This window comes from Sceloporus occidentalis, unplaced genomic scaffold, assembly GCF_023333645.1.
Source record: "Sceloporus occidentalis isolate IW3139 unplaced genomic scaffold, rSceOcc1.0.p SCAF_2, whole genome shotgun sequence".
NCBI classification, from domain to species: domain Eukaryota; kingdom Metazoa; phylum Chordata; class Lepidosauria; order Squamata; family Phrynosomatidae; genus Sceloporus; species Sceloporus occidentalis.
This window is the reverse complement of record NW_028316982.1, coordinates 170525583-170541435: the sequence shown is the minus strand read 5'-3', so window position 1 is coordinate 170541435 and position 15853 is coordinate 170525583. Positions and strand designations below refer to the sequence as shown.

General features: G+C 38.8%; 1 protein-coding gene across 1 annotated transcript in view; it reads left to right on the top strand.

Moving 5' to 3' along the window:
- EIF5B (eukaryotic translation initiation factor 5B) overlaps positions 1–15232 on the top strand; it is a 40542-nt gene extending 25310 nt beyond the window's left edge. Inside the window, exons 11-24 of the mRNA XM_089511446.1 lie at positions 131–238; positions 790–900; positions 1637–1704; positions 1990–2131; positions 4163–4294; positions 5000–5182; positions 5274–5435; positions 6866–6997; positions 8089–8220; positions 8327–8403; positions 8503–8667; positions 9947–10085; positions 11634–11795; positions 14484–15232. Coding sequence (XP_089367572.1) covers positions 131–238; positions 790–900; positions 1637–1704; positions 1990–2131; positions 4163–4294; positions 5000–5182; positions 5274–5435; positions 6866–6997; positions 8089–8220; positions 8327–8403; positions 8503–8667; positions 9947–10085; positions 11634–11795; positions 14484–14591 — 1821 coding nt within the window. The 3' untranslated portion in view covers positions 14592–15232. The remainder of the gene's footprint in view (positions 1–130; positions 239–789; positions 901–1636; positions 1705–1989; positions 2132–4162; positions 4295–4999; positions 5183–5273; positions 5436–6865; positions 6998–8088; positions 8221–8326; positions 8404–8502; positions 8668–9946; positions 10086–11633; positions 11796–14483) is intronic.
- Positions 15233–15853: the final 621 nt, after the last annotated feature.

Here is a 15853-nt window from a genome sequence, read left to right as displayed (position 1 = left end):
CTAAGCCCCTGGGCCAAAAAAGATTCTCACCCTCTGCTGTCCACTGCTCAGATTCAAATTAGTCTCCTGTTCTAATCTCCTTCATTGTATTTTATGGGTTTAACACATACTGCTTGTTTCTTAATTCTAGAAACGTCGTATTGAAAATAATAAAAATATGAACATGGAAAAGCTACGAGCACCTGTTATCTGTGTACTTGGACATGTAGATACTGGGAAGACAAAAATCCTAGATAAGGTAAGACTCAAATGCATGTCATTGTTGCTTATATGTAAGATGTGGAAACAGAAAATCATGGAATGCAAAACTTAAGTGTGCAGATGGATCTTGTAGCACCTTTGAGACTGAGAGAAAGAAAGAAGTTGGTAGCATAAGCTTCGTAGATTTAAGTCTTTGAAAGCTTATGCTGCCAACTCAATTAGTCTCAAAGGTGCTAAAACAGTGATGGTGAACCTTTTGCAAACTGAGTGCCCAAACTGCAACCCAAACCTCACTTATTTATTGCAAAGTGCCTTGTCCCTCTGGCTTTCTAGTAATGAATTCTGGCAAACTTTATGCTGGGGCGACAGCATGTGTGCCCACAGAGAAGGCTCTGAGTCTGCCACCTCTGGCACGCATGCCATAGGTTCGCCATCACTGTGCTAAAAGATCCCTTTGCATACTGATCCAGACTACATGGCTATGCCTTTGAAAATTTATGTGTCTCGCTTTTATTTCAAAATGCACAGTAATCACCTAATAGATCACCATTCTTCCCTTCTCATCATTCAGCTTTTTGTTTCATGCAGCTTCGTCATACTCATGTGCAAGATAGTGAAGCAGGTGGCATCACTCAGCAGATTGGGGCCACTAATGTTCCCCTTGAAGCCATTAATGAACAAGCAAAGATGGTGAAGACTGTGAGTAAAATCTATCTAAGAACTTTACATGCATTTCTAAAAAAAACTGTTACATTACTATTTTAAGTGATCTGGACTGTATTCTTTATAAATCATGCAAGTAGACATGTTTAGGCTTATATTCATCTGACATTAGACATAAACCTTTTTATATCTATTGGTAATTGTGGAGTATACTGGACTTCCAGTCTTGCTGTCTCCCCTGTATCCCCACGTATGAGCACAGTTTCAAAAGCCTACTGTGGTCAAATGGACAAAGCCTTATTTTCTTATTATATTTCTGTTGCAGCACTCTACACTGAAAGCTGCAAAAACTCAGGTTTAGAAGAAAGGCTGCATCGGGACACTGAAAGCTGAATTGCTTTTTGTTTTGAAATAATGGATACTGCAAGTGATATGGGGAGCTAATGTGCAGTTTATGGGGTTGAATGTTGGACTAACACTCTGGCAGACCAGGACCGTGCTCAGCCATAGATAGTCACTGGGTGACCTTGGGCAGGTCAGACTCTCTCAGCCTCAGAGAAAGGCAATGATAAACCTCTGAATAAATCTTGCTGAGAAAATACTAGAATAGATTTGCTGTAAGTGGGAGAGTTGACTTGAAGGTGCATAACAACTAAGAGTACTATGCTTATGTACTTCTGAAAAAGGCCAGAGTTGAGTGCTTGAAATAAATTATTGCTGCTGTCAAAACTTTGATTTACTGTGTCACAATAGCTAATGTTTTTAATGTTAGTTTGACAGAGAGACTGTCAAGATTCCAGGAATGCTCATTATTGATACTCCAGGACATGAGTCTTTCAGGTAATGTTCCATCAGTTATGTTTGGAAGTCTCATTTTGGGCCATTTAATGTAAAAACACCTGTGGGAGCAGAACTTTGGTTGGGTGTGGGTGTTCCAGTAATAATCTGCTCCATGTCTTGTACAGTATATTTGTTTCTAATAGACTCACCCAAGCCACTAGTCCTATCACTTGATAAAATTTGCTTTAGAAAAGTACCCTAATTGACTAGCCATTGATCATATCTCTCTGGCTATCTTTTGCTTTTATGTATGTGAACTGTGTCTTTCTCCCCCCATTGTTGCAGCAATCTTCGAAATCGAGGAAGTTCCCTCTGTGATATTGCAATTCTTGTAGTTGACATAATGCATGGTTTGGAGCCACAGACTATTGAATCGATAAACTTGCTGAAATCTAAAAAATGTCCATTTGTAGTTGCACTCAACAAGGTAAGATGATTTTTCCCTGTCTTCCACCATGAGAACAACAACAAAAAAGACCAACAGAAAGCTCAAAAGTCAGATACAAAGGCAGTAACCTTCTCCTGCTGTTGCTCAGCATCATTTGCTTTTTGAACTAATGTTACCTCTGATCCTGGCAAGAGCATGCAGTCATCATATTAGTAACCATTGCCAAGTGCCTTTGGGCCGATCATTGAAATGTGTTGATTTTCAAAATATTCGCACACATCATGTTGAAACTGTTGTTCTTGTGTTTCTTTCCACCATGTTAAATCCTCAGAGTAAATCCTTTATGTCAGTTTTCAGTGCAGAATAAACTTGAATTATAGAATGGGTAGAGCTTTTATCCTTACTTTACTCTACTTACAGAACTTCAATCAAATCTGTGTTACAATAATTGCTTCTATTAGGTGGTTTTGTGGTAGAGTCTCTTTTTGATTTAACTTTGCCTTGTATAGCAAAGTTGTCTATATTTAACTGATAGAGTAAAGGCAAAATACTTGGGTGGAAATTTGGGCAAATAGAAAGACTGAATTTGCAGTGTGCTCTCACATCTATATGGACACAGAATTAATTCAGATATTTAAGTTCTAATAAGCATATTTGGGTTCAGCATGGGGGGGGGGAAGGGCTATAAACTTAACTAACTACCTAAGTAACTAAAGGAGTTGAACTTAATACTTTTTTTGAAAAAAAATCATATTGCAGTTAGGAGGTTTCATTGTCCAACTTTTGCATGAGTGCATTCTTATAAATTTTTGGTGTCCTTTTGTATTGAATTTCCTTTCTGAAATAAACACAATGTGTGTATGAAAGCAATACTGGCTTACATCAGGAAGAGAAAAAGCTGAAGGATGCGCATGCAAGGGGACTCTTGTGCCCTCTGCTTCCCTGTATTTCAGAAAATTATCCCAACTTTCCCATGTGTGTTGACATTTTTGAAACAGTATGTGTTTAAACAACAAGATTGTTCCCCTCTAAAATTGGAATGATTGCAGGAAGTGGTAGCAGCTATATGCAGAGGTACATTTGCCTGTCATCACTTCCTGTAATACTCAAAGTTCTGGTACATGAAAAACGTTGCAGGTTTTAAAATAAAGACTTCTATAATTGAAGCAATAGATGAAAATATTACCAGAGATGTGGCACTTTCCCTTCAAATCTAGATAAGTATTACCCTTATTGTAATTGTTTCTGTTCATGAAAGCTGCATTTTGACATCCAGTCTTGCACTTCCATTAATTCTAAGGAAGTGGGGAGATGATAGCATTCTTTTCCTCACAAAAAGTCAACATTTTCTGAGAAGAGGGAGTCTTGCATTTACAGAATAGTGTAGGGGTGTGTGTGTGCATATATGTTTGTGTAAAAGTGTTAAGTGCAGATGTGTTGCTATCTAGGTGACTGGCATGTGAAGGCTATGAGCATATTAAATGTAAGATGCTTTTGTATTTGCTTACTGTATTTTCCGGTGTATAAGGCAACTGGGCGTATAAGGTGACCCCAAGTCGCATGCAGGCAGCGCCCTGGCCTCCTATAGGCGTAATTAAGGGGGTCTGGCACCCACATGCACCGGCTTGAGGGGGCCTCTGTGGAAGCCTGGAATGTGGGTGTCAGAAGTGGCAGTAGGGCCTTCTGCAGTCCGGTACGCCGCGGATGCTGCTGGAGCCGTGGAAGCCGCTGGAGAAGCGGAGTATCCCAGGCGGCGGCAAGGCATAAAGGGCCGGCTCTTTCCCTTGGCCTGACCAGCCCTCTCCCACCGGACTGGCTCTGGAGCTGCTTCTCCGCCGCCTTTTCCAGCAATGGCGGCAAGAGAGAGCCCGGCCACGGTGGCTGCTGAGATAGGAACCCACAAGGACCCCGGAGACAGAGAGGTGCGCCAAACACAACCCGGCGTATAAGACGGGGGTAAAAAGTCATCTTATACGCCGGAAAATACGGTACTTTATTCCTTATAGTTGGTGCTGATTACACAGATTTAATCAGATAAATTGTGGATGTTTATAAATCTCTCTTTTCAAGATTGATAGGTTATATGACTGGAAAAAAAGTCCTGAAACAGATGTAGCTATCACTTTAAAGAAACAGAAGAAAAACACCAAGGATGAATTTGAGGAACGTGCAAAAGCTATCATTGTGGAGTTTGCTCAGCAGGTAAACTTAGTAATTAACATCAGTTGAAGATTTATAAAGCTTCATAAGGGCAAGTGGTACTTCAAAATACAAGGAAAAACAAACCCATGGCAGTTGCAGAACTAAAACAAATCCAAAGCTTCAGCCAGATCTGGTGGCTGTAGGAAGAGCTTCATACTATTTTCTGAAGCTGCAGAATTTGTGAAGTCTCTTCCTTCCCTTAGAGAAGGCAGGTGATACAGTGTGGATGTTTTGGAATTGAGTTCTTTATGTTTTAAGAGTAGTAGCTAACACCACAGTCAGTATAGTATCGTGATTTAGTGTTGGACTAGGACTCTGGGAATCCAGAGTTCAAAATTCCTACTCAACCACAGAAACCCAGTAGATGATCTTGGACCAGTTGCACTCTGAGGCTTGGAGGAGTACAGTACCAAACCTCCTGTGAAAAAATCCTACCAAGGCATCCTTGTGATAGAATCACTGTAAATTGGAGTCTGCTTTAAGACCCATAACAACCAGCAGCATAGATAATATTCAGAAGCTTTCTAATGTAATATGGGCATTATTATAAAACCTCAAACTAAAGCCTAATACCTTTGTTAAGAAACACTGGATGTTAGGTAACATGCTATTATTTCTAATAGTGTGACTGTCTTCCATATTAACTAAAAGTGAGATGTTTATTGCCTTTTGCTTTTTTCAGTAATGCTGTACTTCTGGTTTTAGGGTCTGAATGCTGCTTTGTACTATGAAAATAAGGATCCCCGCACATTTGTTTCTCTGGTTCCCACCTCTGCTCACACGGGAGACGGTATGGGAAGTTTAATAGCTCTTCTTGTGGAGCTAACACAAACCATGTTAAGTAAAAGGCTGGCACACTGTGAAGAGCTGAGAGCTCAGGTTATGGAGGTAATTTGATACATAGGTCTAGAACAATACTTGATTATTATGATGGATTAAGATGGATCATTTATGGTATGTGTCTTTCTTCTTCTTCTAGGTCAAAGCACTTCCTGGTATGGGTACTACAATAGATGTTATTTTGATCAATGGGCGTCTCAGAGAAGGAGATACAATTATAGTTCCTGGAGTAGAAGGTCCCATAGTCACACAGATAAGAGGGCTACTCTTACCTCCACCCATGAAAGAACTAAGAGTGAAGGTAAGAAAGCAGTAGGAACACCTGAAGTAAACTGTTGGTGCCTAGCATATTTGACATTACTGTTTCCTCTGTCTATGCCTCTCTGGAAACTAATCCATAATATGTGGACTATTTTTTTTTTTTTTTTTTTGCATAGATTGCTCTGTGCAGCAGCAACAGCAGCATACCATTGAGTGTCTAAAAGGACAGTGCTTTGGAAATGGGGCTTTTGTATCTTGAGCTGCTATACAGCCCAACCCTTTGGTCGCTTAACCAACACTTTTATTTTATCTCATTTTATTTTATTCCCCCAGCACAAGATTCAAAGTGGCTAGAACCTTTTGTACCTGCTGCTTACCACTGTGCTCCTTTTGGCAAACACATATATGTGTGTGTGTGTGTATTTTCAATTTCTAAATTCAAAATTACTGAGAATATATGCAGTAGTTATAATGACTTACGTTGTTTGCCATTTGACCTTGTGAGGCATGGGACACAAATATACCTTTATATAAATATTGAATATATTGTATTGATTCATATTGTTCCAATGGAAAATATTCCCCACATAATTTTTGCATAATATTGCATTATTTTTAATACAAGGCCCCATTTATGTTTGGCACTAATTTTAGCTGCCCTTTGACAGAACTAGATGGTCAAATTGTATGTTGTGTGCTTTTAACCTTTATTATTGAATTGTATGTTGGTGTTTATTATCCTAGAGTCTAGAGGATGTTGAGTTTTGTTATGCAACAAAATGGCAGGGACTTCATTAGATCCTAATATGGCAGCATAGTCTTTTACCAATATATAGCACTATGCATCAAATGCATATCATATACATTTGATATAGTGATGTGCAGTGGGAGCCAAACTTGAATTTCTTTATCTTAGTATTTTAGAGAAGCCATTTATGGTATACTCTGAAACAGAAATGGACATTCATTACATACCCATAGTTGTTCTTAATGCTTGGTCAACTTCATAATATCTCAGCTTTCTAAGTGTTCTAAGTGATTTATACAAATGAGAGTCAAAGCCACCAAATACTTTTTGTGTATGACTTTGATGTGCATGTGGCTACGTACATATATGGTTGCCAACATCAGCCAATAATAATTAAACAGTGCTATGGCTATTTAATTGTCCTTCCGCTATAAATATGGTACATTTACAGAAAGTAATCACACTTGAATGGATTTTTATTGGTGATTGGGTACTATTTGACATTGTGTGGAATAAGTTAAAAATCTAATTACACATAGAGCTGAGTTTAATAAAAGATAAATCATTATAGGTCCAAGGAACCTTGTGTCATGAATGGCAAGAAATTGAATGCTAGAGATTTTCTGGTTGTACTTAGCAGGCTAGAACAGTAGATGACATCTGGTAAAGAGCTGCTAAAAATAACTTTCTAGGTGTTAAAGTTTATCTTTCTCTCTCCTTAGAACCCATATGAAAAGCACAAAGATGTTGCTGCTGCTCAGGGAGTAAAGATTCTTGGAAAGGACCTGGAGAAAACATTGGCTGGTTTACCTCTGCTTGTAGCTTACAAAGAAGATGAAATTCCTGTTCTTAAAGTAAGACATAGACTATCCCTGTAAGAACTGTGATAGAATATTAGCAGACAGATTATCACAGTGTGAAAGTTTCAGTTGTATTAAATAAGGGGCTGGAACAGACGGCTCAAATATGCCCACTTCAGGGTGTCATTGGCATGTGGTGTTTAGGCGCTGCATGTCGCAATGACTCCTTGAAGCTGCCCAGAAGCTGGGCGGCCCCCAGATTTGGGTGGCTTCAAGGCACTCTACTGGCACAGGATTTATACACCACATGTTGCCGGAGCAGCTTGAAGCTACCATGGAGCCGGGGCAGCACAGCCAAAGCCACCTTTTTGCCGGCTGAAGAAGGAGCAGATCTTTTCCACTCCTTTTTTGGCCAGGCTGAAGGTGGATTGGGGCCGTGGTGTGTGGTTGCTACAGCCCCAATCTGTTTTTAGAAAGAGCAGCTCCAATCTGCTTCAGCCCAAGAACAGTCAGGAATAAATTGTTAACAAATTCAGCAATCAAGAACTTTTCCCAAGGAATTATTAGAATATACCTTTATTTCAAGTTGAAAGCTTACCTTTATTGTCCAGATAGTTTAGAAAAAAACAGATTTAAAAACTAATAATCAATTTTGCTGTTGAATTGTGGTGGAGGTGGGAAGAAAGGGGTCTGGGGAAGAGGGACTGAAATTTCCCATTTCTTATTCAAAACCTTCTACAAAGTGATAGGCATTCTGTGGTTATCATTTTGCTTGTGGCACTGCTACCAGCTGCAAGCATTTTTCATGACTTGAGTTTTCACTGCTGTAAGCCACAGATATGAAGCTATGCCATCTGTAAGAGCAAGAGCAGGGGCGGGAGTCTTCCAGTGGCCTTCCAGATGTTGTTGGACAACAATTTCACAGGCCAGTCAGCACTGAGAAGAGCAGTCCAGTTGGAGTTTCAGCATCTTAAATGCCACATGGTTACCAATAATAATCTAGAGTAAACAAAGTTATAGTATATACAGTGGCACATTGTGCTGACTGAAATATTGGAAATCACTGATTTTGGCCAGAGCAATGCTGATAGTTTACAGAGTGAGATAATAGGATCTCTGAAATACATGTTTTTTTTAATTACAAGGATGAATTAATACATGAATTGAAACAAACCCTGAATGCCATAAAGTTAGAAGAGAAAGGTGTTTATGTCCAAGCATCTACTCTCGGCTCTTTAGAGGCATTACTTGAATTTCTCAAAACATCAGAAGTGCCAGTAAGTACCCAGTTTTCCACCTTACTGTCAGAAATTCTTGTACAGCAGTATAGTGTAATATATTCCTGAAATGAAAACACTTCTTCCTCTCATTCTGTTCTTACAGTATGCTGGAATCAATATAGGCCCTGTTCATAAAAAGGATGTTATGAAAGCATCAGTTATGTTGGAGCATGATCCTCAGTAAGTAACTTAAAAAGAACATGTTGTTGTTACTATTCCTGTGTTTTTTGTTAATGGTTCTTGATCACATAAACTTCTTATTCTGGTTTTGTTTTCTAGGTATGCAGTTATCTTAGCATTTGATGTGAGGATTGAACGGGATGCCCAGGAAATGGCTGATAGTCTAGGAGTTAGAATATTTAGTGCTGAAATTATCTATCACTTATTTGATGCCTTCACAAAATACAGGCAAGACTACAAAAAACAGAAGCAAGAAGAATTCAAGTAAGTGGTTTTCCTGTACTTAGTTTTTGTTCTGTTACAAAATGTGAAAGTGGTGAGAAGAGTTTTATTTGCCTCTACAACTGAGAGGAGTTTTAAAATTGCTTCCCAGGGCTACCGTTTAAAAATATCCACATCCAACAATAAAAAATCAGTAAGAAAAACCAGGGTGTATTGTGTCCTATAATGAACTGTGAATTGCTCTTTTGATCCCTGACATAGTACTTCTAAGACTCTGCATAATTTTGAAATGTCCTGGCATATCACATATAGTAAAGTTACAGACTTCTTTTGAGGGCCAGGTTCCATTCCGTTTTGTAGGAGTAAATGAAATCTTACAGTGACTTGCCATGTGTCATAACTTGCTATTAATGCAAGTACCAAGATGCTGCATAAAACTTTTATCAATTCTCTTATCTCAGTCTAGCTCTATATATGTGTTTTCAAAATTAAAATAGATACCTGCACATTAATAATTGTGCCAGAATGGGGCTGTACATCACTGAAAGCAATGGAAGATAGACTTTGTTCTGATATAGACATTTTGATGCACTTCAGTTTATGCATTTGTTTCACAATCCAGGAAGCAGCAAAGCATGTTTGAATGTCTTTCATTGAATAAGGAGAAAACCCAGAAAGGACTTATTACTGAGTAGTTTGTAGAATGTAGAATGTTACCCATAGTGGCAATCACTCATGTAATGAAATTCTCCTTACCACTTTGTAGAGTATTACAGGTAACCAATATAACCAACTAATCTATAAACAAAACTATCTGATGGTTACTTTCAATTCTGCTGATGTTAAGAAAGATTCTAGCATAGCAGTGGTCCCCAAACCATCCCTTTTAAGAGATTTTGGACTTCAGCTCCCAGAATCAGCCATGTTGGCCAATGGTCTGGGATTCTGGGAGCTGAAGTCCAAAATCTCTTAAAGGGCACCGTTTGGGGACCAAGGCAATAGAAGATGTAATAAAACATGGGTAGAATGGGTGCTTTCTTGGGCTATTAAGAGTTGTTGAACAAGTGGTTATATTTACATCCCAGTATGTTACTGCTTGATAAATGGTTGTCTGAATCCATTTACTGTTTGTCTTCACCAAACACGGGCAGTTCAGGGGACTTTGTATGGGTTGAGAACTGTTTAACTAGAGACAGCATTATGGGAAGGAGTTTCTTTTAGTCAAGGCAGTTCGGAGTTGGATACAATAATAAATATTTGGATATGCTTTACAAGTGATTTTCAGATTGCATGTTGAACTACTTCTTTCCCTCCCTTTTAGACATATAGCAGTATTTCCTTGTAAAATGAAAATACTTCCTCAATTTATTTTTAATTCTCGTGATCCAATTGTGATGGGAGTCCTTGTAGAAGCTGGTCAGGTAAAACAAGGAACGCCGATGTGTGTACCTAGTAAAAATGTAAGTATTTCCTTAGAGGGAAATTTAACTGATGTTTTGCTCTGTACTAGGCAGACTTAGTGTCATTGCATTCTTCATCATGCTACTTTGGGTTGATGAAAAGATAGAGGAACTGTTGTACCTAGTAATTTCTGATGTTAACAACTAAGAACCAAATACAGGTTAGTCTCTCTTACCTGGAATTATGAAAGGAGAAATATTCCTAAAACCAAAACTTTTTTCATGGATGGCTAAGATAGTGACACATTTGTTTTCTGATGGTCCAGTGTACACAAACTTTGTTTCATGTGCAAAATTATTGAAAATATTGTATATAATTACCATCAGCATATGTATATAAGGTGTACATGAAACATAAATGAATTTTGTGTTTAGACTTGGTTCTCATCTCCAAGATACCTCATTATGTATGTATATAAAAATACAGGCATTCCGAAATCCAAAAGAACTTCTGGTCCCAAGCATTTTGGATGACGGAGACTCAATATTTAGCAGTTTGCATAAGAAAGCAAGATTAGATTCGAAACTAGGTTTATACTGATGAATCTTTCCTTTACCTTGACTGGTAATTGAATATTACTGGCAGTAGAATACAGTGGACCCTTGTTATACACTGGGGTTTGGTTCCAAGGTCCCCCGTGGATAACAAAATCTGTGGATGCTCAAGTCCCATTAAATATAATGACATAGCAAAATGGTGTCCCTTATAAAAAATGGAAAATCAAGGTTTGATATTTGAAACTTTTTTTTTGAATATTTTCAAACCATGGATGCTTGAATCTGTGCAGAAGAAGGGCCAACTGTATTATTATTATTCCTAAATCTTCTACTTGGAATCTAAATTTGATAGAGGGAGAAATATTTTCTGAAAACATTAAATAAATGGTCAGTGGTGGTGCTCAGAAATTCTGACGCCTTGAGAATATAATATTGACTACAGGTGTGTTCATTTTTAAAAGATGTTCTTTGTAAATTATAAGTTAGTGTGCATATTTATAAGTCTTGTAAGGCAGCATCTGTGTAGACTCCCCAGCATAGTCTTGCTGACTACCTTGTGCAATTCAGTACTGTGAAGTAAAACTGCTGTGGCTCCAATGGACTAGAGGTAATGTGAAAATCCAGACCGAGATCTTTTATTGCATGTTTTCATGTACAGTCCACCCTCTCCATAGATGGGGGATCCATTTCGCCCCCCACCCATATATGGGGAAAAGAGCATATGCTCAAGCCCCATAGAAAATGATGGGTGGGGCACGCATGTGGTGCGGCACGAGGGTGCGATGTGGGTGCGTGCCCCATTACTTCTGCTGGGGCTTGCCTTCTGTGTAAGCTCCCTGTGGGGAGGGCCGACTGTATAATACACAATAGGCAGTGTAGTAGAAGCAGTATTAATTATCCTCAAGATCTTCTGTTGGAAAGCTGTGGTTAAACAAAGACTAGCCAAATTTTGAATACTTTATTATTTCTGTTATACTCCTTATAGTATAATGTCTGCAATTCTATAAATTCATGATAATTTTAAAAAAAGGATTCTCTTTTTCCCTACAGTTCATTGATATTGGAATAGTTACAAGTATTGAAATAAACCACAAACAAGTGGATGTAGCAAAAAAAGGCCAAGAAGTATGTGTGAAAATAGAGCCTATTCCTGGTGAGGCACCTAAAATGTTTGGGCGACATTTTGAAGCAACAGATATACTTGTGAGCAAGGTAAGGCTTTTTGGGGTTTTTTTTAGTTGCATAAATCTAAAGTGGGACTTTTTCAAAATGGGGCTATATTTACTCTGAAAATTTAGACTCACATCTTCACCCTTATCATAATTGAAATATTTGTGGGCAGTAGTTGGTCTAAATATGGTTTTACCAGTGTAGGCTGGTATATCAGTAAATCCTTTTAGTGAGTAGAAATCTAGTCATGGCAATTACTGTTGCAGTAGCATTTAAATTAGATTATTGTAAGTTACTCCTATGGCATTAAAACTGGTTTGAAATGCTAGAGGTATTAACTGAGGCATGCTGCAGTGAATGTATATTAAAATTTGAACTTAATTTTGTCCATGCTGATTTCTGGCACGAATTTAAAGAGATGGCAAAGTGTAAACCACAGGCTTCATGCAGCATCTACAAGGGTCCCCACACAAACAGTTCTTTTCATAGAAACTCTGGGCCCATACAAACAGGCCAAAATAAAGCTGCTTCGGGTCACTTTGGAGGTATGCTGTTTAAATGATGCATGTGTCCTAAGAGTCCAGAACCTGTGCCAAAGCCATGCTCCAGTCCTTAGGACTGGAGTGTAGCTTTGGTGTGGCTTCCAGTCTCTTAGAACACATGAATCATTTAAAAAGCATACATCCAAAGTGACCCGAAGCAGCTTTATTTTGGCCTGTCTTTATGGGGCCTCTTTGTGTTTTCTTGTTGTTGTTTTTTACTGTAGGTTTCTTGCTACTGAATTCCAATGGTAATTGTTTTTGTTGTTTTTCCTGTTTTTTGTATTTTCTTATGAATTTTAAAACAGCTGTCTTACACTTGCAGTGTAAGAATAGTTTAATAGCAAAAATATATGTCTGTGTTTAAGATCTATATTATTAGAATGATAACGATAAACTTATCACATACAGTAGTAATGCAATCTGCTGATTTTTGCATGTCTTCTCTGCTGTTATATGCACAGACCAACTGAATTACTGATGTGTAAATAGTTTGGAGGAATTTGATGCTCCGCTGAAACTTTAGCACATCCATTTCTCCAGGGAACAAAAGCCTTAGTTTATCACAAAAATCTGGGTCTTTCTAAACTACTGATGTGATTAGATTTCACTCAGCCTGCTTTTTGAATGGGAAGACTGATTCTGCTAAATTACAGCAGTTTTCTCTATGTGAAAAAAATGAGTATATACTTTTCTCTCTTGCTGAAATCAGTGGATTTTAAGGCACAGTGCTAGGGTTAGATGCAAGAAAAATAATATCTCTACCTCTGAAGGCAGAGAAAATGTCAGCTTCAGATTTTTACCTTTCCTAACTCCTGTGTAAAGATCTACTATCCTCTCCCAGCTGGCATTGGAGAAGGGAGAGGATTAAGACATGATATGGGTGGAGTCCAGATTTTTGACTCTTCAGTCCTCTGACCTGTTCTTAATACAGGGGAAGATTACAAGCCTTATTCCTGCTGCAAGCAGTGGGTGGAGAATAGTTTAAGGGAGGAAATAGGAAGAACTGAAGAATAGGCACCACCACTCCTCCCTCATCTTGTCAAGAGAAACCGAACATTAGTTTGGAAAGCCTGGAGTGCACTGACCTTGATGTGCTCCAACTAAACTGCTGATGGCTTTTTAATATACTCAAGCAGTGCAATCCTTAACATTGGCTGGTATCCTGCTGGTGGCATACATGGGATTAAGTCCAATTTATGTCTGTGTATAGCCAGAATTCACTTAGGTCTTTATAAATTGACTTACCTCTCAGGAAGTAGAATTCGGCTGTTTCACAATATCCATATTCAGTAAGGGGCTTCTGTTACATTACTATGTAACAGAGCCAGCAAAGTGGCAGATGCAGTGGGACCTGTTGCCCAATGGGACATAGGCTAGGGAGTATTGATGCACATTGGTAGAGCCAGATGTGCATCAGGGAGGGAGGGAAGACTTCAGTGCATTTGTCCCTAATGGCAGCCATGCCATTAGTATTCACTACCTCCTCTGCACAGTAGTATTCGCTACTTCCCCTGCGCAATGATTGGACTCACTGTTCTGCTGCTGGGATCCACCTGACATGGACATTTAGTGGCTGGAGGAGGACAAGACAGCTAAGAAAGGTCCAGCCATTTTCTGTTGACTCAATGCACACACACAGTATCAACCTCCAGGCCCCCAGGAGTTTTTGGATGATGCTATCTCCATTATGTGCACATCTGTCAAAACATAGCTGAATGCTTTTCATCTGTATCTCACCAACCACTAAATAGCTGTGTTGGAGATGGGCTGCAGAATGGTGGGCCCTGCCAGAAAATGAAGTGGGGTTCCATCTGGCAGGGCCTTATGCTTCTTCTCCATAATACAGGTTCCCATTAGTTTTCACCCAGGTTAAGTGGATACAGGATTGCAGTCTTGATTGGATCACATAGTATGCATTGTCAACATATTATATCTACATTGCAAGAACAGAAATTTATTTGATCAGATTTTCACACTTAATGTGTTGATGGTTTGTAGTTGAAACCTTAAGGGTGAGACATGCTTGAAAAACTAATGACTTTTTTTTTTGTTTTTAAAAAAATCAAAATCAGAAGATGACATCTATTTAATTGGTGTCAGTGAATGGTCTTGCAGCTTGAGAACTTGAGGATGAAGGTTTTTTCTTATATGTATTCTGTGCCAATGTATTCTTATGTTCTGTTTACAGATTAGTCGTCAGTCTATTGATGCCCTGAAGGACTGGTTCAGAGATGAAATGCAGAAGTCTGACTGGCAGCTTATTGTGGAGCTAAAGAAAGTATTTGAAATCATCTAAGTTCTGTTAAACAATGGGCAATGGCTAGCATAAACCCACAATTCCTATCACAAAAATTGCCAACAGCTTATAATTAATATGCTGCTGGATTTAATTAATATCTGGGGAAAAATGTGGATAATGTTTTCCATGAGAAACCAAGTACCTTACACTGGTTTGACAGTGGTCAATTTACATGTCCCTGTGGTTCCATTGTGCCTGTGCACCTTTCCCACTGCCCTTCCCTTTATACTGGCTACTGTTTTAAAGTTTGCCCTTCCCAACTCACATCCCAAAAATAAAAAGAAAACAAAATTTTGATTACAGAACTCAGCTTTCACTTTTATACTAGTAGGATCAATACTGCAGTATTTTGATTAACCAAACTCCTGCAGACTTTGTGATTCTTGGACTTCTTTTGATGTAAGAAATGTTTATTTATGCAAACCTCCCCCCCCCCCCCACATTGATTTTTCAACATTCTTCTGCTTTGTGCCTATAGAAATTTCAGATAGAAAAATTAGGTAATTTGGTATCTGTATTTGTTTTGTGTGAAACAATGATGTAAAGCATAGTTGGCTGCCTTTTACTGCTTGTACAGTTTGCCAGATTTCATAAACTGTAATCATTGCTGAGCTGCAAATAAAGGAAATGGATATTAACTGGTTAATTTAATTCCAGTGCAGGCAGCACAGCATGCATGCATTTGAGCTGTCAACATTTAGTTTTAAGTGTTTGAGCTTTAACATTTGAAAGCGTTCTCTTAAGTACACATTCCTGTAGAAAGGTGGGATGAAAATATTTAAATAAATGCTTGTGCACCAGTGCTTAGAATGATGTGTGGCAGGGCAGGAGCAACTTGATCTGTCCTCTGTGGTTGCGGCAGTCTTGATCTCATCCTGAAAAACTAGTATTGATGTGCATCATAATTCCAAGTTCTGAAACAGACGAGTGTATTAAATCAACCCAAGAATGGTGCAGGCTGAGCAGGATCATGGAGCCAGCAGCCTAATTGAGGCCCTAGTACTAGTGTTATACTGCCCATAATTACAGCACTGCAGCCTAGCTACAGTCATTGTGCTATAGCAAGGATCTCTTTCCCTCTGTGAGCATTCTACAAACAGCAATGTCAGAGCTGTTTCTGTAGTAAGAAAAGCACTTTCTGGGTTGTGTGAGAAGAAGTGCGTCTGTTACTGCAGCTGACTTATTCCCATAAACAACTGCTCGTACAAGTGATCTCTCATGAGTATAATGGCTGAAGTGTTCTCAGAGGTTACCCAGGG